We start from the raw sequence: 22468 nt of genomic DNA, 5'->3' as shown, positions 1-22468 counted from the left end.
ATTTTTTGTAGAAAAGGAAAACATTTATAATCTTCAACATGTCTATAATAAATAACATACATGCAGGTATTTCTTTTCATTTTAAACCATTTGAAACAAAAATAAACCTAAAACAAACTGTGAATCTAAACAAAAAAGTATTTCCCCTTTGTATGGGTGAAACAATGATTTTGACCAAGTGTTTAAATACTTTCTTGTGGATAGGCAATTCTAACAAGAGACAGTGGTATGAAGCTTCAGCAGAGCTGACCACCTGTTTACAATTGACCATACAATACCAACATAGGAGTTGCTATGTCAGACATGCTGTAGCATCACCAGAAAAAGAAAAGTAATATGGAGGTAATTCCATTTGTGAGCATGTGCTGAGCTGGGGGAAGTTACATACCTCTGTCTCTTGTTAGCTCACTAATGATTGACAGATGATGTCACAGATGAATGAGATCTGGAGCATTTTTTAGGGTGGAGCTCAGCATGTCTGAGAAAATTGTTTTTCAAAATATTAAAAAAATCTATGAAATATATGTCATATATTTTTAAATGTTTGAATAACAAAATAGGAGTTGTATGCAGCCCTGCACATCAACAGGAATCAACTTATATTTGGATTTCACCCGACCTTTAAATTTGTGGGTCATCTCAAACACTGATTGCAATAGTCAGAAAAACCTAACTTAACGAGGTCTGTGACTGTCATACAAAGAAGAACATCACAAACATTGAAACCTACCATGTAAGTCTATAAGTCTGTTATAGATTATTATTTAGTTTATATTTATGTTTGTTTGTTGAAATGTTGATAATTTTTTTTTTTTTTTTGGGGGGGGGGGGGGGGCATTGCACTCCTGAATAGAAGGTATATCTATATTCACTATTATACTTTGAATTCATGTTCTACAGCAGATCCAAGGTATGTATTTGGTAATTTGCTGTCCCTTCATATGTCACAAAGTATTGTAGAATCCTTAACATATACTGAGGACAAATTTATCTTTTCATTTCATATTTGGTCTGATAAAAGCTCCAATAGGGCGTTTAACGTAATACATTCATCAGATATATACTAATATTTAAAGATGTGATTTGAGACGTGTGGGAAGATAGTTTGGACTTGCTCGTTAATCATGTACATATCAAACACAAAATATAGCACATATTTTAAAAAAAAGTCACAAAATTTCATCCATAATTTTTATTGCATAACAAAATATTGCAAATTTGTTTCCAGCGTATATAACCCCGAGCCCAGTCTTGTAAAGAGGTGTGATTGATCTAGATTAATAGCTAGTCCTCCAATCAATCGTAAACTTGCAAAATCGTATCTCAAGATAATTATTTGTTACTTTCCTACATTTTGGCTTTTGACTTGTTAATTTGTAACACATGTGCCTTTTTTAGGCAGATTTGTGTGCCATCTAAGTACAGAATTATCTCTTAAGTACAGAGTTGATATTGATTTTCTTTTTCTTCAATCGAATTTGAATCAATCACATTGGTTTTTAAGATTGCTCCTGATATCATTTATCTATCGCCTTCTACATGTACAGAGCTAATAAATATGCAGCTATGTGACAGTCAACTCATGATAAAAAACTTTTAGTTACTGGATATGAAATTTCAAAGATAATTAACCCAGTAATGGGCTACAGCCAACAAGGCAATTAGCCTACATGAACATCAGTCTCCAAGAGACTGGCACCCGACAAGACAGATATCCTACTAAACCTGACAGCTCGCGAGACTGACAGCCTTCCAGATTGACAAACACGGTTAATCGGCTAGCAATCTCATGGGCTGTCAGTCTCTTTGTTGTTGTTGTTGTTGTTGTTTTTATTTCCGAAATCAGATAAAAATATTATACATAGTAAAATATACAATGTAAAATATTTATACATGTACATAGACAAAAATCGGTGGATAGCCCAATTCAGCAGTGTTTATAGAACACTTCTGTTCTTTGACTTGTTTAAATGTCAATCTTGAAGGCTACCGGTCTCATGGATCATTGGTCTCATGAGCTATCGATCTCATGGGCTGTCAGTGTCTTTGACTTGTTTAAATATCGATCTTGAAGACTACCGGTCTTGTGGAACATCGGTGTCATGAGCTATCGATCTCATGGGCTGTCAGTGTCTTTGACTTGTTTAAATATCGATCTTGAAGACTACCGGTCTTGTGGAACATCGGTGTCATGAGCTATCGATCTCATGGGCTGTCAGTGTCTTTGACTTGTTTAAATATCGATCTTGAAGACTACCGGTCTTGTGGAACATCGGTCTCATGACCTATCGGTCCAATGGGATGACTCCTAGGCTGTACATGAACTACAACAGACACAGTGCAATTACATGCACGATTTCAAGTACTGTTATTACAACCATGAATCGGTCCCATTCATACTGATTTCTGTCATGTTTTTCTTGTTTTGTTGACACCATGGAATGTAAATAAATATGACTTGATCATCATAACCTTTTTTTTTCTTGACAAGTACAATGTAGGACTTGTATAGTGATACAAGACATAGACTATTAATTGTAGTTTCGTACAAAGTGATGACAAACAAAAAATTAAAATAAAGAAATTCAATGAGGTAACTGGCAGAGGAGTTCAATTCACTGCTTAGTATAGAAGCTGTAGTAAATGTGTTTAAGTACATGTGCTGATATTATTTATTAACTTCTATTATATATTTCAACATAACAAATTTTTAAAAAATCAACAGATACACATCCAAAAGAACACACAGCATTCATATACTATAAACAGAACTGCATTGCACAGCCAGATCTGTCAGAGTCACTGCGTTGTCTAACGTTCGGATACATAATTTATCCAATCAACTATTCCACATAACGGAAGAACTACCTGCAATGGACAATCTTTAAATCAGGACAAATCACTCTCAGTAGTCAACAGAAAGTTTGAGGCTCAAGTCATCATGACGATGAGACCATAGAATATTACATGTAAGTTTATATGAAATGAATATAACATCTAATTGTTCCTTATCAAACAATGCCTTTTTGACAATTAGTTAAGTTGAAAATACATCCAAGAGTGAGTACAGTTTGTTCAAATATGGGTGTATTTAAAGATGAAGTTGAGTTCTGGTCATGCGATTGCATTGTGAAAGAAACGGTGTGGAACCGACCAGAAAAGGTTGATCATCTAGCATATAAGAATTTGTGTGTATTGCAAGGTTCTGGAATCATCAAAATGATAAGAAATGTGGCCAAAGTCTTGGTAAAGTTACAAACACTTGCACAGAAAGATGTATATGGGACTACACGAACACGTGGCGTAAAAAGCCGGCCCCCCCCCCCCCCCCCCGATTTTTACGATGTTACATGCATATTTAGAATATGAAGGCATTTGAAGAGCCAAGCTTTTCAGGGAACATGTCTTAACTGATGTTCTTCCACACTTGCATAATAAGAATGAGTAATGCTCACAAATTATTTTTCACCTCTTCCCAGAACTCAACCTTCTCTTTAAACATCTTTGCATACATAGAAATAAGAAATTAGAAGAAGAAAACAAATATGTGCAACCACAAAAAGAAAGTGCATAGCTTTATTAGAATGTTAATATATATTTTTTATAAATAGGCAGAGATGAAAATAGAAGTTATAGAAAAATAGATTATGTAGAAAATTTGGTTCATTCACAAGGACATTGATGCAGCTTATAGCAAATTCCCTGGGGAGTTTGATAACCCGCTCAGCATTTATTTTTGTACAGTAAGGGAGTAGGGACTTCCCCTGTCACTGGGGAAGTGGGGACTTCCCCTTTCAGGTATCATGTGATGTAGGAGTAATCCTTAACTAACCAATGACTGGGGAATTCCCCTTCACGCTATTGAGATTGCATAGTGATAATTCAGCGTTTTTCTATAAGATTTCATCTTACCATCACTTTCTGTATACAGTCAAACCTGCTTTAGTGACCACCTGTCTACAACAAGCACATTTTTTGTTTCTCTTGAAAATGGTTTCTCATTGAAACATGTACTAAAGGATCCTGTCTACAAAGACCACTTTTTGTGTTTCCCTTCGGTGGTCGCTGTAGACAGGTTTGACTGTACTAGCATTAGTGTTGAAGGTGAACATCTAGTGTACCCAGTAAAGTCTGTCAAGTGTGCGAATAACTAGTTTATTGTCCTTCTGTAGAAAGAGACCGGTTTTATTCTTCTAGTGTTTACTGTCTGGGTCTATTCCAGGTAGACAATATCATTAATTTTGGGGTCTCCTGTAGAAACACGCAGATTGTACCCCCCAAAATAAAAATAGACTGGGAAATTTCACTTGAGGCAATCACAAGGATGGTCATTGGCTGTGTTAGAAGCAAAGGAATTCCCTTTCTACAGTTTCATGCGAATGCATGGCAATCTTTGTGAAAAGCACCGGGAATCCTGTAATCGCACATACAGCCTTCCAAAGGTGCAAGATTGATCCATAGACATTATCCTTGACATTAGGGGATTCCCCCTCCAGGCATCCATCTGCTTGCAGGGTGAACATTGGCTTGGGTATCTAAACCAGGGAGATTCCTCCAATGACATCATGTGATCAGACTGTCCTCACTGTCAAATGAATTGCACCTGTGATAGAGAGAGAGAGAGAGAAAGAGAGAGAGAGAGAGAATGAGGAGACAATGAAAACAGGCTGTTCAGATTGAGTTGAAAGTGTGAGGAAGCAATGTATTTATATGTGTATAATTCAATTTTACATACTGTAACAAAATTCAATGCATGAAGTGCCTCAATACAAATTATTTCATCCACCTATTAGGACTCATTTTTTCCCAATCATCAGATTGCAAATTGCATTCATTGGTTGTTACTAGATAGGACAAACATTAAGGCCTGTCCAACCTGATAACACATAATACATGCCATTTGCATCCTGACAATTGAGCTAAGGTATAATAGTTTTTTAAGTCTTCTGGAAGCGCACAGAGATGTTGTATCGTACTGTGAAATGCACTACACAAGAACAGAATCATAATATTATCATTATCACTATAAGGGGCTAAAAAGAAGTTGCTGTAACTTTATCCACTCTCCACATCCCACTCCTGAGCCTTACTCTAATGGCTCATAATACAAATATAACTTGAATTATATACCTCCCTTTAGAAATCTAGCCATTTGATTGGTCGAAATTAGAGTAGTAATTTTAGCCATTTCCATAAATAAAAGAACAATGCCAGCAATGGTCATTAGTTCATGAGTGAGATTCTCGCAAGATTCCGGGTACCAAGAAAAAAGTTAAATTTTGCTGCGATCCCCATTGGTTTATATGTTAAAATTGTCTCTAAAATGTTAAAAAAGTGAGAGCGCTGACACCATACAGTGCTTTTTGTCTGTGATTCCCAAATGATTGTAACGTTCAGTCATCTTTCCATCAAAGATTAACAGACAGTTTCTCAGATTTTCCGTGATTTTTTAACCTATCTTTACTCAAGAAAAGGATAAGGTAAGAATTCTTGGTAGATTTTTGTGTCAATTCGGTATATAAAAGACATATCGACTGCTTTAATACTTGAGGCCTTGCTGTTGGCTCTCGAGGACGTGCACATTCCCTTGAGCCTATAAACAGCCAGGCCTCTCGATCATGGCAGTCGATATCTCTATTCTACATGTAACCAAGTGTAGGACCAATTAATGAGGCATGATCTGTTGACATTTGACCTTTGATTGACCTTTGACCTCACCTTCTACAGCAGAGGTTATCTCTAAGTTTCTGCCTCCATCTCCCTCTCTCCATCATGCTGGACTGGGTGTGGAATGAACCCCGCCCGGGGATGTCCTCGTCGCACGTCTCGGCCATGAAGCAATGAAGCTTGCCCTCTATATGGCCTGTTCTTTGGTACTCCTGTGCCAAAAAAGATCAATAAGAGCAATTGCTACATGTACATCTTCTTAAAGAGATTGGATAACTTTGTCTCAGATTCTGAAACAAAATCCTGGATTGAGCTCATGTTGCAATGATAATTAAAAACCTTTAGGTCAGTCAGGAACCCCATGACTTTTACAAGCTGATCACCTGTCTGAATTATCAAGATATCTATGATTGGAAATCGAAATCAAAATTTGTGTTTTTCTAACGGTTTTTATAACACTACAGTCTATTGGGGAAAATGGTAAACCGGTCACTCAAAGATTTTTACATTTTTGAGGCACTTCTTGATCATTTTGAAGCGCAACTTTTTAGGGCTTCAATATTACACCATATTACAGACACTGATAACACGTAGGGCCATGCATCTCAGATTTAACATTGTTAAACAATGCCTTTAAGATCTTCTTAATAATAGTGTAACACCCTGGTTTTCTTAAGATTGTAATTCCAAACCCCTAAGGATTATTCTCATAAATTCTTGCTTTTTTGACATCCTTATTCATCCATAAGACCATTGGGAAACTTCAAAATAGAGGTTCTTAGAACTGTTTGTTTTCTGGAAGAAAAATGTAGACCTTTTAAGTCTCGAGAAATTTGTTCAGCACTCAATCATTGGCAGGATTTGCTGCGCATGGCACTAACAGGGTTAAAGAGACTGAAATACTGTCTTAGACGTGACCTATGACCTCCTATAGGAGAGATCAAGGCCCGTTCCCGCTTCTTACTTTCATCGTTTCATAGGTGTCCATGATGATGGCGATGATCAAACTGAGCACAACATAGATGAAGAGACTGATGAACGTGTAGAGGTAGATTCTACTGAAGACGTAGATAGACATGTTACGAGTCGACAACTCTCGGAACGTTGCGTACATGTCGTCTCCGTTGATGAGTGAGAACATGCACTCTACAGAGATGCTGAGTGTTTTAAACTGTTCAAAACAAAGGAGACACAAGTTGAATGTTAACACATTGTTCTAAAAAATAAGAAAACTCCAGGCTATATACATAACGCTCTAAAAGAAATGACTGTATTAAAGCCCCTCTAAAGTGTTGGGTGTCCCAAATCTACACCAAAAACTTGATGGCAAAATTCCATTTAAATTGTATCATAATGTGAAAGAGGATGTCATTTAAGACACACTGCTGCAAAGATTCCCTACCCCTCCCCCCCAAAAAAAAAAAAAAAATTGTTTGAAGACAAGTATTGATAAAAGAATTCATAATTTGGGTTTTCTGTTGTACGCAGAAAACCTAAATTTTGTATGGTTTCATCAATATTAGACTTCAAACACATTTTTTTCGAAAATCTTTGCCAAAATGTGTCTTAAATGACATCCTCTTTCACATAATGATACAGTTTAAGTGAAATTTTGCAATCAAATGTTTGGGGCTCCCAACTTTAAGTGAATACCCCACTATGGATCAGAGCAAATCATGTATTAAGGAAAATTTTAAAGTTCATTACTCATTTACATTTAGTGACATACATAGGACCTAAAATGATCAGATACTGAATATTAATCACGTAAATTTTAAGTAGAATCTCTTCAATCTATTGTATATCTTGTAAATTTTACCATAATTTTTTCACCCTATTGCATATCAATTACATAAACTACATGTACATGTCTGTCATGTATGCAGTTGCAGTATTTGCTCTATTTGAGAGTGATACAGAATTATGGATTACTAAGTATGAACAAATAGGAATCTACTCTGTTTAATGTAAATGAGAAAGTGAGAAACATAATAAAACACGGCTTTGCACCTTTTATAAAATTCTGAACTTTCCTTGTATCATCAATAATTCTTATCAACCGAAAGTAAATGTTGAAAATCTACTTTGTTACGAGAGCCTTAAAACCAAATGTTTAGGACCTCCTTGGTTCTTAAATGATATGTATAGTGAAAATACTTGTACAGTCAAAACTGTCTACAGTGACCACCCAAGGGAAACACAAAAAGTGGCCTTTGAAGCCGGTTCCTTTAGTACATGATTCAATGAGAAACCATTTTCAAGGGAAACTAAAAAATGTGTTTGTTGTAGACAGGTGGTCACTAAAGCAGGTTTGACTGTACTATAGGTAGATTTGAATAAAACATGAAATAAAAAACATAGAAACAAGAAACTATCAGAGAAAAAAAAATGTTGGCTTACTTTTGGATGATAAGGTCCAAGTACTATCCAACCGAAAAAGGCGTATGAAGCATATATGATACCAGCACAGATAAGGAACCTTAGGACGTTAGGCATGGCACCCTTGAGGGTCACGATCATGATCTAGAAGGTAAAGGATAAAAAGGATTTAATAATAATAATAATAGTGGGTTCTTGTATAGCGCTCGATCATGTCTGTAAGACCTGACGCTCCTGCCGCTCCACATATATAACCCAGCTTTAACATGGCTGCTGTTTCTAGCATTTCAAAGAATCAATTCTTGCCTGGTACCCATTAATAATGCCAATTCTGCAAGGCTTTTAATCAAAAGTCTGTCGCACTTGTTTGAGTACCGGTAAAGGTACTTCATAGAATGTCTTTTAGATGAGACTGCTCAACTTACGTTGTACTTGTTGAAGAAGCCGAGGTACCTGAGGACGCCAAACCAGATCAGAAAGCAGCCTGTACCAAGCAGGAGACTGCATGGATCGTAGTATGTGTTATCCTATCAGGTAAATAGAAAGATATCATAACATAATAGTAATATATATATATATATATATATCTCTTTAAGTGTCATATCTATTGACTTTGCCAATCATGCTGTTCCACAATCCTCGGATCCTAGCCTTCTCTATTAGCACCACTCCCAGTTCTTTTACTCCTCTCTCTTCCAACAATTTCTGCAGGTGAGGTTGTCCATCCTAATTATCCTCTTTTTCCACCTGCTCCTCCTTCCCACAATTTTCCCTGTCAAGGCAAGATTCTCTAGGCCTTCTTTACGTGTAATGTAACTGCCTAACATATAGCATATTTAAATAGGGCACATATCCAGTACATACGGTGCACAACGCACCCTTCAAAGCACTCTGCTAGGCTACCAAGTTCAGTGCTTCTCCAGTCTGAGATTCTCATGTTTAGACCGACAATGTTTCTCAAAAAAACCTCAACCTATGACTTAGTATTCCTTTGTTCCCTTCCAATCCTTGAAATTACTCAAGTTTGGCCGAGTGAAGAAATTGAAAGTATCTTATAAATTCTAAAAATAATAGAAGAGTCATTTGTAACATTCAACTTTGAAAACTTGAACATCATGCAGTAAATCTCTCTCATTCTCTCTCTCTCTCTCTCTCTCTCTCTCTCTCTCTCTCCCTCTCTCTCTCACACACTCTCACTTACACACTCCACACCCAATCATTTGTCATCTTATTTTGGTTTCAGTTTCATACACTTCCTCAATGGCTTAAAGCATTAGCCTATTTATCCAACCCTTCATTTGATGGCATGAAGCAATGATAAGTAACATTAGGTATTATGTCTTCATCAGCTCGAGATTGCCAAATAGCACGCTATTTCTGATTTGGGAAATAATCCTCAAGTTACAAATCACGTCTTCATCAGCTTGAGACTCGACGTGGAAACTTGAAACCTCGAGCTCATGGAATTAGCTCAACATATTTTGCTCAGCATTCATGCATAGTGCGAGTCTCCGGGTTGGTGTAGACGCACCGGGCAAATAGCGAGATATTTATCAAACTAGCCCAAGATATCTTGGGATGATTATCTCGACCGAATATCCCGCTAATTGCAACTTCGGCTGATGAAGACGCAAATTACCTGGATAATTTGCGATCGGGATAGTTGAAATAGCGGGATATTTGGCAATCTCGAGCTGACGAAGACAGGCCTATTCATACTCACAGCTACTTCTATCAGGACCTTGACGATGCTCCCTGCGATGGTGCATATATCACTCACAACGATCATCACATACCACAGATTCAGGAACTCCACCTTATCGGATATGCCCAAAGTACAGTCATAGTGTACCTTGAAAAACTGCATTGTTTTCTGCGGGATAAAAATAAAATGTCAAGGAAAGGAATGGATTAAAAAAATTACCGGTATTTCAATCCATTTCAATTAAAAAGGAAAAAATCATAGCTCTTTGTAAGATGTTTAAAAGTGGGATAACATGTTAAAGGTACTAGTCCTAGTATTCAAATTATGCAAAGAAACCTGTTTACTTTCTAGACTTCACTGTCAGACACTATTGAGTGACTGACTGACTTCTTTTTTTTCTTTGGTATTAACATTCATTCAGAGATGCCAACCTCTTGACACAAAATACAGACTGGAGTATCCTAAAAAATCTGATTTTGGAGAGAAAAATCAGATTTTCACGAAAAATTGACACTTCCACTGGCTCGTTGGTCCCGGGCCAGTAAAATTTCAGAAAAATGTTTTACTGGTATAAAGTACGGTCAAGTAAAATGTTTGTTTTTTCGTTAAAATTTAATGAGAAAATTGTAAAGCAAAGTTTTTATTGGGGTTGTGGGGGTTTACTTGTACATATTCCTATGCGATTCCGTGGTTTTTATGGGTTTTTATGGATTTAAAAATATTTTAAAAAAGAAGGAAAAAAAAGAAAAAAAATCGGATTTTAAGAGGTGATATCGTATTATTGTATTTCACTCATATTATCGTACTAAATACGATTTGATCGTACTGGTTGGCATCTCTGTTCATTGAATGAGCTGTAAATTGTACATGAGCATTTGTCAAAGAATTTTCAAGGAATATAGACATTGGCATTTGGCATCCCATATAGTTGGGAGACTCATTCTATGCATAGCTCATTAGGCAGGTTTGGAAAGTGACTCTGAGGCTTCTGATACTCACAAATTTCAGCTGCTGTGCTTTTATGATGGACCTTAAGCACAGTATCATTGAAGTAACACAGAGTATGATCACAAGAAGGTCCATTGAAAATGTCCACCTTGCTGGCGTCTTCGATAAGTCATCTTAATAGAAAACAAGAAGAAAAGGAATGTACACAAGAATATTGCATGATAAATCAGTTGTCTTTATACATATGAAATTAACAAGGAAAAAGTACACTTGAAAGTTTAATATTGACAGAAGCATAAATCGAAAAAGCAGACAAGGAATTAAAAAAGGGGAAATTTCTCATTTAATATACTAAGCAAATATCATTCTGTTTGAATTATTTCAAAATGGGCAAATTGTTTTTTTTTTTCAGTCAATATATTTACACAAGTAGATTAGTTTATTTTTTCTTCTTTATATTTATATTTCGATACTAAAAAAACTTTGAATAACACCTACAGCCCCTAATTTTTAATGTTTAGTTTGGTATAATCTTTTTCTATTGAGATGGTTTGGGTTACCAAAAGAAAGTGTGAATTTCAATACCGTATATCTAAAGGCAAAGATTGGATTTCTCTTGCGTAATACTCATAAAAGGCTTAGCTTATGATGTTTATGGTTATAAGTAAAGAGGATGATCTAATGAATAACCAACATTGATTTTTCATATCAAATTCCTCTTTTTTTTGTGGTTAAAAGTGAATCAGCCTGACTAACCCTTTATTTGGTTTGGGTGTCTAATGCAACAAACATTAGACCGCCGCAGTCGACTTTTGACACACATACAATGTGTATGGGACATAATGCACCAAGCAATGTGCCTATCTAGGATTTAAATTGATGGTGGAGAAATGAGTAAAAATGAACAATACTAGAGGCCTTTTTCAGTCATAAAACTTGTTATCAATAACAAATTCTAAAGTTCCATGACAAATTTGCTCTCAGCCAATCAAATGCTACGATTTCAGTAGCTTATAACAATTATTGTAACTTGTTATTGATAGCAAGTTTTATGAAACGGCCCAGACTTACCAGATTCATTTTTGTTGGAGCAGTTGGTGAAAAAGTTGTGATCGAAATTGAGTGTAACAGGCATTCTGCCACTGTGTACTGTATTATCATACATGATCTACAACAGAAAATACAAATCAAAGAAAACATACATAGTGAAGTCAACTCTCATACATTTATAGGATAAAGGGATTCTTTTTAAAATGCAACCTTTACATTAACATGAACGTTACAATTACATTTTTTTGTTCAAATGAATAACAGACCTGTACACAAAATACATGTTTTACTAAAGGCTTAAGACAGCATGTACATATATTTATACACAATAAAGGAAAATTAATGATTTTAGTCCAACAGCCAAGCATAAAATATGTTGGAACTCTGCATTATCTGAATGACTACAGTGTATGAAAATGACCACAGAGTCTACAGAAAAATATCATATACCCTTTGGGGTAACATACCTTTTATATTATTTATATATTTCTCTTTTATTTCTTTCTTTTTTTTGTCTCTGTTTTGCTTCATCAAATTAACACATAGATTAATTTGACTCGTTGTCCAGACTAAAAGCAATTTTTGACATATATTCAAAGATAATAATTTTTTGAGAATCAAATTTCGAAAATGTAGTTAAGTATTGAATCCTTAATGGAAAGATATATTGTACTCACAGTGATATTAAACTTGATACAATCTGGAATGGGAAAAGATTTTGAATCTTTGAGATGAAGGCTGCTTACTACAAAGTTTAAGGTGAGTTTTCTCAATCTATAAGAAAAATAAACAAACAAACAAAACAGAGGTAATTCAAAGAATTTTTAAAGGAAACCTGTTCTTGAATTTAATCCTGACTATATTTGTAATCAAGTATTCTAAATTGTTATTTGTTTCTTTCCTTTCGAGCTAATTCAGGAGGCCATTTCTCTAAACCATCATTAGTCTTACTGCATAGACATCCCATAGAAACATGTGTTATACAATTAACATGCATTTTCATGCGATGTTCGTGAACTTAAGACTTATGACACAAGAAGCGGCCCCCAGGGCTCTAAACTGGCCTTTTCACTGAAGGTAACAATTGAAATTGTAAGTGCAGGGGCCAATGTTTAAATTACAAATTTGAAGGGCCCAGGTATACAATAAGGAGGGGGGGGGGGATTGTGCTCTGGGCATCTATTAGTGTCGAGCCCTGGATAATTTAACGTTGACCGAGAATGAGATCGGTCCCAAAATGTGACTACATTTAAAAGTGATATGCTTCATGTCTGGCTGGAATGCTCCCCAGGGAGTGGAGAATATGTGCATACATTGAGTGCAGGAAAACCTTAATCCAATGATCGGGGTAATGATATATCTGTAAAGCGCTTAGAGACATTAAATGTATGTATTTATTTAATAACCTCTATGTAAAAGCGGAATATTATTTTATTTATTTGTTTTTTTACAAGAAAAAAATATAAACATGAAGCTTAAAAAATCAGCTAGATTGGCTGATATGGGAGAAACTCTCCAGCCCATTACTATTCCTTATCAATTGAACACATGGGCATTTTGTGAGAAGCATCCACAAGGCTATCAATCTAACTACCGGTAAAGCTAAATTTGATCATACGATCTCATGAAGTAAAACAAGTGCTCTTGTACAGGAAATAAAAAGATAAACATGAAGTTAAAAATAAGCTCAATTGGCTGATATGAGTCCACTGTCATTTCTCTAAACAATTGATCACACGGGCTTTTCCAGTGAAGTATTAAATGATTTCCTTTTTCCTCTTCTGGTTTCCTATTTCAATGGTTTCCTCATGGCCTTTATCAGCAAGGTGAGAACAAGCTGTTAGTCACAGACAGTCACATGACAAATTTTGTTTGTTTTTTCCACAAAGGAGACCCCTGTATCTGCATTGTTTCCAATTACAATTCCTCTTTCAATATTTTGCCTAGGCCTATTTTGTATTCTTTCATCAATCTTTGACTTTAAACCCATTTGTTTTGAAAGCTTTTACGTTTCATTAAATTATTAGACAAAGAAGACGATTCGCTGTATCGTTCTCGAAAAAAATCCTTGTGTGAATTCAGTTTACCCGATTGTGACTTACGTATCAACACAGAGGGTTTGGTTGTGCTGCTCTAAGTAATCTTTGACAGATATATTTTGTGACGTGTTGACAGGGATGACCAAGAAACCTGTTGTTCAAAAAATAAGAGAGATACAAGATTTTAGTCATTGTAGATATGTCTAGAGTTTAATAATACAAGGCTTTTATTGATTCAGAAAAAAGACCCATAATAAACTCAGCCAAAGAATAAAGTAGATACTATTTTTAATTAAGATTTCAAATAAATATTTGGTTAAACTTATCTTGAATATATCTCACAAATATCAAACATCAATCAATCCTCTTTAAGACGACATGCTATTGGAATCATACCATTCATGCACGAGTAAGTATAGCCATTTACCAATAAATGAGTCAATTTGATTTGACCTTGTATATGAAAAAACTTGAACAATAAAGAGTTTTTAAAGGGGGGGCCTAAGTGTAGTTTATGTGTGTCTTCATGTCCAATAGCCAATAATACGTCCATGACTAAGTTATATAAATAAATGCTTATTTTAGTCCATTGTAGAGGTTTAAACCATAACCAAGGTTTTGACCTCCTTGGTGAATAGACCGGTTTATTATTTTATACACAAATTTATGTCAGGCAAGCCTCGGACAAGCTTTCAGGTTCGCCAGAGCAGTTTTTGTTTAAAAAGTAAATTAGTATGCATAAAATTTGAATCATGTTAGTAAACCTGTCAATCCAGGCCAGAGGGACAGACAGAAAGACAAAGGGACAGACAGAAAGACAAAGAGACAGACAGACAGAAAGAAAGACAGACAGACAGAGAGACAGACAGAAAAATAGACAGAAAGACAGACACAGGTGGAGGAAGGAAGAATGTGACTTACTGGTATGAATTGTCTCGTTGATAAAAAACTGCCCATCCTGTGTTATCTTGATCTCTTTATAATTCTCCTGACAGACGTGAAGAGAGCGAGCCTCCCCTTCTTCTCGCCGATCATAGCCGTACGTCCCTATTGCATTCGTTTCCAGGTTTGAAAACTACAGAGGAAATATGTAAAGTGCATTAAGAGTTTATATTTGAAACAAAATCTCTCACCAAAGTACATGTAGGACTTGACACGAGCAGGGATCATTTAGGGTAAACATGGACCCCAAAATATGAACCCAGGACCCTAAATTTAAACTCTTGACCTCTAACATTGAACAAGTCTGATAGAAACACAATAGTAATTACAATATAAAACATTGTGACCTTGTTTCTACCCATTCCCAGCATGCTATTGCATTAAAGGTGCTCCACACAAGATACCGAAATCAAGAAATTTAACAATCAAGAGATGGTAATTTGACTGTGGTATCAAAGGTCACATACATTTACAACATGTAACAGTGTGTGCCAGTCTGTAAGTTTGAACAAGATACACTCTGCTTACAGTGTGTATTTACAATTAAATGACCAAAGTATAATGTAAATGTATACATGTAAATGCATAAAAAAATATACCGGTAGCCAAACTCGGCCCAATTTACTTCTGAAAGCACATACTGGTACATATTCATAAACATAAAAATATAATGTTTTGATAATCAGTAAATATATTGAGGCATGTAGTAGACATGGTATACCAATGTTAGTGTGCACTGATATTACAAAATAAAACCACAACAATTTACTTCTGAAGGCACATACATGTTAAAGTATTCATAAACATAAATTTAATATTTAATAAGCAGTAAAATAGGCAATAAAATGAGGCATGTACATACATGTAGTAGACATACAGACATATATGGGGGTGAACAATTTGACACCCCACAAGCTTTGCTCTCTCGGCTGTCATGTCTGTGTTGATTAATTAAAGGTAAAGACCAGTATTGGAAACGCCCCAATTTCAAAAAATGAAATAGAAGCTCTCATTACCAATCATGTGAAAGAATATGTTTTGACTAATACATGATAAAAAATTTGCCGGGAAACCGCCTACTAATTCATATATTTGGTAAATTTGTTTCTCTCATGGACTGTGAGAGATATAGGGTAGTCCCATATACATCTTTCTGTGTATAGTGCTTGTAACTTTATGAAGAATGGGCCAAATATCTTATCATTTTGATGATTCCAGAACCTTGCAGATGCTAGATGCTAGATGACCAACCTTTTCTGATCGATTCCACAACGTTTCTTTCACAATGCAATCGGATGAACATAACTGGTCTTTACCTTTAACTTGATATATATACTGTAATAATCACATGATCATCTATTAACTATATCAGGTGACGATGATTTATCAAGGCTGACCTCGTTGATGAAGCCTACTTCAAACAAACCCTCAAGCTGAAAGCTCATTAGAACGATGGTTTGAAATTAATGCTCTTTTTTTGTTTAATGTTCAAAACTCGAGAGCAACTTTTCTGTATTAAAGCATACACAAATAACACATGTGTATTGTGCATCAGTGTGTATCTTTACCAAGACTGGGCCAAATTTCTTATCATGTTGATGATTCCAGAACCTTGCAGTACTCACTAATACTTATATGCTACATGTAGATGATCAACCTTTTCTGATTGATTCCACAACGTTTCTTTCAAAATGCAATCGCGTGACCAGCACTCAACTTTATCTTTAAAGTTGATGATGATGATGATTCACAACATTTGTATGGCGCCATATATCTGTTTTAAAAAAACATTCAAAGGTGCGAGCTCCTCCAATAAAGTTAGCATTTAAATGTCTGAAGGAAGATGTGAGTTTTGAGTGAAGCTTTGAAGTGGTCCAGGTTGTCAAGTTCAAGACTATGACAGTCCAGTGTGTACATGTTCATGTACAATTGTATATAGCTATTCTGAAAAACAACACAGTAAAGTAAAAAGCAAACTTACCTGATATGCTACATAGTCAAGGTGTCTGAAGAGGACTTCTTTTTCATAGATGGCGTAAAGTTCATCGCTCTTTGGGTAGGCCGTGGAGTCATAGCCCGTATTCCAGTCTTTCAGGAACAAATGTTCAAAGGATTCTTGGTTTCCCTCGTAGAACTTGTTCAGAGAGAACTGGCTTGTTCCAAACAAGACCAGCTGTGAAGAAAGCAATCAGACTTTATCATTAACCTTTGAAGGACAGGGTGTATTCATAGGGCTAAATTGATCACATATTGTTCTTCAAATTGGCAGCAATTATATTTTTCTTTTATCCTTTCAATGATAAATAAAATTTGATGTCTTTGGAAACAATACACACAGACGAGAATGTTGCCAAATTTTGTTTTCATTGTGTTGCCAATTTAAGAAATTTAGAAATATTTTTTCTTTTTTAAAATTCATAGCATCAAATGCAATGCAGTCGTGGAACAAAAATGGATGCAGTCTCTGCAGAAATGTTTGCCCTTTCTTCTCATTCATCTGCCATATTGAGCCAAACCACAAAAAGTGGACTCTTTGTCACAAAAGGGTCAACAAAAACATACATTGTCAATGTACATTCAATTACACATGCATTCTCTATTCAGGGAAAGGTTTGTAGTCTAGTCTTCCTTGATTAAAACTGTAACATTATCATCCTCGTTATACACATACATGTACATGTACTTTCCATAATTCTACATCACACTTTTAGAAATGTACTACTGAACATGTAGGTAGAAATGCAATCACATGAAATGACCATAACGTGCCCATTATTCCTGCTCTTGACACAAGGAATGCGGTACTCAAATACATTTATAGCTGGTTATTATTTACTCATATTCCTTTTCTTCTTTTTTTTCCCTTCTTCTTTTTTTTTTTTTTTTTTTTTTTGAGGGGGGGGGGGGGTGTTCATGATGGGGTTCCGGTGTGTATCATTAGAAACAGATATTTGAGTTCAGTTTTCCTATTCATATGGCATCTTATTTGTTAGACTTTAAGTTATCAATATTACTGTATCATCAATATTATAGTACATTCATGCCCAAGTAAATAATTTCGCTTTCTATTATAAAGCAATTTATCTGTTCAATTAAACTGTAACCATGTAATTGCATTTTGTTTTAGCTGTCTTGTGAAGTACATGTACATAGAGTGATTTCACATTCTATGTTTTCTGCGCTTTACAATTCCATCTGTTTTAAATTTTGTGTTGATTTAAAATGTGGAAAAAAAGGGCATTCCTTGTTCAAATCATTGTACTTTCACTTCCTGCACTTCGCAGCTTCATCAGACTGTACTTCCCCAAACGCTAAACACGTACATCTTTATTTGTCTTTCAATTTGCATGATAAAACTCTGTACTGGGGAAAAATGTCAGGAAGCCCCCTTATCCTCATGACATAAATCTGCTTTCATTTTTGTTTTAAATACTCAAATAAAAAGATCCCAGATTAGAACAAGAATCCAGAAGCCTTCAGGATGTTAAAGGGGTGTAGCATGGCTAATACTGGAACCTTATGTCATTACGATTTCATTTGGACAACTGAATGTAAACGTACATGTATGGACTTGATTAATGGTCAGCACGCGCTCTCCTCATGCCTTGGTTTCGCGTATGCTGCACGCACATGAATACTGTGGTCGTGTTGTTCGTAGTCAGGCCAGGGGAAAGACACATACCCGTAGTCTCATCATGCTATACCCCCTTTAAATTTTCATTTCTCTCCAATCGTTCTCAAAGAAAACATGCTCTACACATCCCTTCTTTGAAGTGGGTCCATTCATCAACAACGAAGGAGAGCATTAATGTGGCAAATCTCAGTACAATTAAAACAATCTCTGAAAAATTCGAGAATGCAATTTGAGAGGGCAATCATAGTAGAAGTGCCAATTTGCATTTAATCATAATTCTCAATACTCATTCCTTTCTCATTGAAATTTTCTCTGATTTCTACTGATCCATTTCTGATATTTTCCTGCTTTCGTTTATACCAACTTGTGGTCAGGGTGGACTTCCCAGAACTCCAGAATTAGAAAATCCCATGTGATTTCTAGCCTTGGATGTACTGTGGTTTCCTTTGGAAGCATAGAAGTGTCTCAGTAATAGTTTCATAAAACTTGTTATCAATAACAAGTGTCATATTTCTATAACAACTTTGCTCTCGGCCAATCAAATGTAAGGATTTCAGTAGCTTATAACACGTAAAGAGACTCAGTAACATTGTTGAAGGTTGTTTTGGGGTCATTGAAAAACATTTTAAGACCTTACAGAAAAGGAACTTAACCTATATTAGTAAATTTGCACAGAGCTGTGCTTTACTTTTGAGTACCATAAGTATCACTTTTTACAAGTGCTTTGTTTTGCCTCTCTGGGATTGTATTACAAACACTGTTAAGCTGAACTGAAACTGAAAGCACGTACACTTGAGGTGTTCGTTCCTTTTTTGACCTTGAGCCCATCAGTGACCCCATACCATTTGCAAATGATTCACTTAAAATTAAATTCATTAATACAGACTGTTACATACCGGAAAAGGAAAAAGTAATTATAGAGCTTTTTTCTTATTATCTTAGTTGCATATTCACTATAGCATTTGAGTCTTGGAATGCTGGTCGAGTAATCGACTCTACCCGACTCGAGTTCCGAGAACTGAGGAGTCGACTCCCATTCATTCAGAGTCAAGCGCTCGAGACTCCTGATTTTACGGTTCTGACAGTTGATTCTGTTTTAAGATAATACACAAGAGCCTTGAAAGCAGCTCCATAATGTACTTTCAATCATATCTCGGTTTCTGCGATTCCGCTCTGCAAAATGAAGCCAGCCTGCAACAAGCAAAATATGAACGCACTTCGTTGTGTAAATCCATGCAAAGAAAGTTCCCTAATCAGTGTGTATGTGTGTGTGTGTGTTGTGTGTACATTGCAGAGAGTAAGACACTGAGATTGAATTGCCACAACGAGGCGTTGTGGCGTGCGCCTGTAATCCAGCTTATAATGGAAGTTACAAACTGATTCTGCTGAGGACGCAGGTTCAAAACTGAGTCACGTCTTTCGGGTAGTGACGTTAAAAGTTGGTCCCCAGACGTAAATAATCATTTCTGATTGATACACGTCTGTAAAAAATAAATTACGGAAGAGTTGTAGCTTAGGGGAGTGTACAGCCGTTATGTAGCATTCCTTGCAGATATTTACACTATAAATCTCAATTAATCATGGATAGAATGTCAAATAATCTTGTACCGGTACATATCTCTTTTAAAACAAGGAGAACAAAATGAGACTATATTTACAATGTAACATGCTTCTTTCTATTTCCCTCTTTTCTAACGAAACTGTATACATTTTTACAAGCTTTGATGATTTGACATTACCTGTGCTTGAAAAGAGAAAAGCAAACTTAACCACTGTGACCCACAAGTCTCTCCCCCTTACCTGAATAGTAACAAAGATAATCTTGAGGAGTTGAATTCCCAGCTTCCAGGGTTTGCGGCCTCGCTTCTTGTACTTGAGATACGGGTTCATGAAGAAGTACCTCAGCTCCCAGCGCATCTCCTGCCTGCTCCTCAGGGTGCCTATCGAAGCGCCAAACACATCGTCTTCCTCCATACTTGATGTAGGCTTGCTCCCAATGTGACACTCATTCTGGATGCTACAATCGTTGTTGAGGTTGCTGAAGTTGTCATGGTTACACTCGGAACGGCCGATTCTGTTGAGGGATCTGGAGCTGCCCCCACCGCAGGCTGTCTGGGCTGCTAACGTGTTCATGGTTGGGTCTGTGAGAAAAAAAACATTGTCATTAAAGAGAAGGTTGAGTTCTGGGAAGAGGTGAAAAATAATTTGTGAGCGTTATCATTCTTATTATGCAAGTGTGGAAGAACATCAGATAAGACATGTTCCCTGAAAAGCATGGCTCTTCAAATGCCTTCATATTCTAAATATGTCATGTAAATCGTAAAACTCGGGGGGTAGGTTTTTTACGCCACGTGTTCGTGTAGTCCCATATACATCTTTCTGTGTACAGTGTTTGTAACTTTACCAAGACTTGGCCAATTTCTTATCATTTTGATGATTCCAGAACCTTGCAATACCCACAAATTCTTATATGCTAGATGATCAACCTTTTCTGGTCGATTCCCCACCGTTTCTTTCACAATGCAATCGCATGACCAGAACTCAACTTCATCTTTAAGGTTGGTTTTGCCAAGTGCAACAAAATCCCTGTGCAACAAAATCTTCTTGTCATGTAAAATTTCAGTTATGGTCGATGATATTATAAATAAAAGGCTGATTTTGTGTTACCGATTTAATAGCTTCATAAAAAGTAGCGATACAATTTAGTTTAAATGGCACAGTTTCTAGCTAGCTGTCCTAGGAAAAATAAATATATATTCTTTGGGCAACCTTTATAAACTAAATACTAAAAAGGATGGGAAATGTATGTGTATTGAATCATCTCCTTAATATTGCTACAATTATTCATACAGACAGATTTGGTAACAATATAGACTGATTCCATATTTACGTACATAAAAGATTACTTACAGCTAGTATTTTTGTTTGTACAGTATACAAAATCAAATGAAAGTAAAGATATTTGATTTTCAATCACACAAAACATAAAATTTTCAAAACACACACCAACAAATATAAAATGTAACGTTAGCGTTAGGCCTAAGTCCTAACAGTTAGACTAGTAGTCGAGTCTAAACTGGCTCTTCATTATGATTAAGTATTATCCAAAGTAGAGGTCTTCATCCATTCAAAAGATTAGTGAGTAACTGAAAATACCTGAACAATTAATATCTCCACGAGCTGACGTTAATATAACAGAGGGTGGACAGTCAGAATACGCCCCTGGCCCTGCAGCAGAAGAAGCTGATTCCGCCCCCAAACAAACCCGCTCCTGCCGGCGTAGAGGACGACACGAACCCGATGAATCCTCTGCCTCAACTGGCTCAAGATACGGTCCGTTTGCAGAATGAGTGACAGTTTTGTTTCGTCTCTCTGCTTCCCTTGCTGAAGTCCGACTGGACGCCCTCATTTATCTTTCAATCGGGATTACACAGGAATCCAAAGTTAACTTGACTAAGTATTAAAACAGAAAACGGATGCTTGCTCTTGTTCTAACAACTTGACACGGCAACATAATTTGTGATCATGTGATTGTTATTAAGTGATCATGTCGGTTATAGGCTCGATAGAGGGCAGTATAACTAATTCACATAGAGTACCGATAAAGCTGGCCAAAGGTACAGTATTCCCCGCCCCCCCCCCCCCCCACTCAGTGTTATTTAGGGTACGCATATGCGTGTTCCAACCGACCCCCCCCCCCCCCCCTTTTCAGCAAAAGTTCCGTGTGTAAAGTCAATACGGCTCGACCTTTTTCTTTTGTATATGAGCCTTTTTCAGCAGCCCCCCCCCCCTTTTCAGCAAAAGTCCGATGTGTCAAGTCAATACGGGTCGACCTTTTTCTTTTGTTACGAAAAGGACATTTTGGCAACACGCATGGGGTCCGTCCGTTCTCGGAGTGGGGGGGCCGGGCAGTATTTGCATAGATAACCATATTAGTTCGTCGTCTGCTAGAAAACAAGCAACACAAAAGTGATATCCGGAACATAACCTGGGAATAAAAATAAACTTGAATTCCCCATCATTAACAATCAATTAATAGTACAATTACACTGTTATCATCGCATTCAGTGTTAACATTAAATTACCTTTATCAAAATTATGTTG

At 36.3% G+C, this 22468-nt stretch overlaps 1 protein-coding gene across 1 annotated transcript; it reads right to left on the bottom strand.

Moving 5' to 3' along the window:
• Window positions 1–4075: 4075 nt before the first annotated feature.
• On the bottom strand, window positions 4076–21905 carry LOC584895 (mucolipin-3). Its single transcript, XM_030996444.1, has 14 exons — window positions 21521–21905; window positions 20165–20505; window positions 16712–16903; window positions 14710–14863; window positions 13852–13939; window positions 12427–12523; window positions 11771–11867; window positions 10751–10872; window positions 9770–9919; window positions 8472–8573; window positions 8068–8190; window positions 6632–6838; window positions 5719–5879; window positions 4076–4603 (listed from the first exon to the last, which is right to left on the bottom strand). Exons 1-14 carry the CDS (start codon window positions 21771–21773, stop codon window positions 4564–4566), a joined length of 2127 nt encoding a protein of 708 aa, XP_030852304.1. The 5' UTR covers window positions 21774–21905; the 3' UTR covers window positions 4076–4563.
• Between the last annotated feature and the right edge of the window lie 563 nt (window positions 21906–22468).

This window comes from Strongylocentrotus purpuratus, unplaced genomic scaffold, assembly GCF_000002235.5.
Source record: "Strongylocentrotus purpuratus isolate Spur 01 unplaced genomic scaffold, Spur_5.0 spur5_scaffold_3, whole genome shotgun sequence".
NCBI classification, from domain to species: Eukaryota; Metazoa; Echinodermata; class Echinoidea; order Camarodonta; family Strongylocentrotidae; genus Strongylocentrotus; species Strongylocentrotus purpuratus.
Note: the sequence above shows the minus strand (reverse complement) of the source record. Positions and strands in the feature narration are given on the sequence as shown.

What these genes read in the sequence shown, in the direction of transcription:
- LOC584895 (XM_030996444.1), bottom strand. Translation starts at nt 21,773, where the DNA reads ATGAGGGCGTCCAGTCGGACTTCAGCAAGGGAAGCAGAGAGACGAAAC. An exon ending in TTATCTTTGTTACTATTCAG is followed by an intron (nt 16,904 to 20,164) that starts GTAAGGGGGAGA and finishes CTTTCTTCACAG; the next exon opens with CTGGTCTTGTTTGGAACAAG. An exon ending in AGGTCCTGATAGAAGTAGCT is followed by an intron (nt 8,574 to 9,769) that starts GTGAGTATGAAT and finishes TTTACCTGATAG; the next exon opens with GATAACACATACTACGATCC.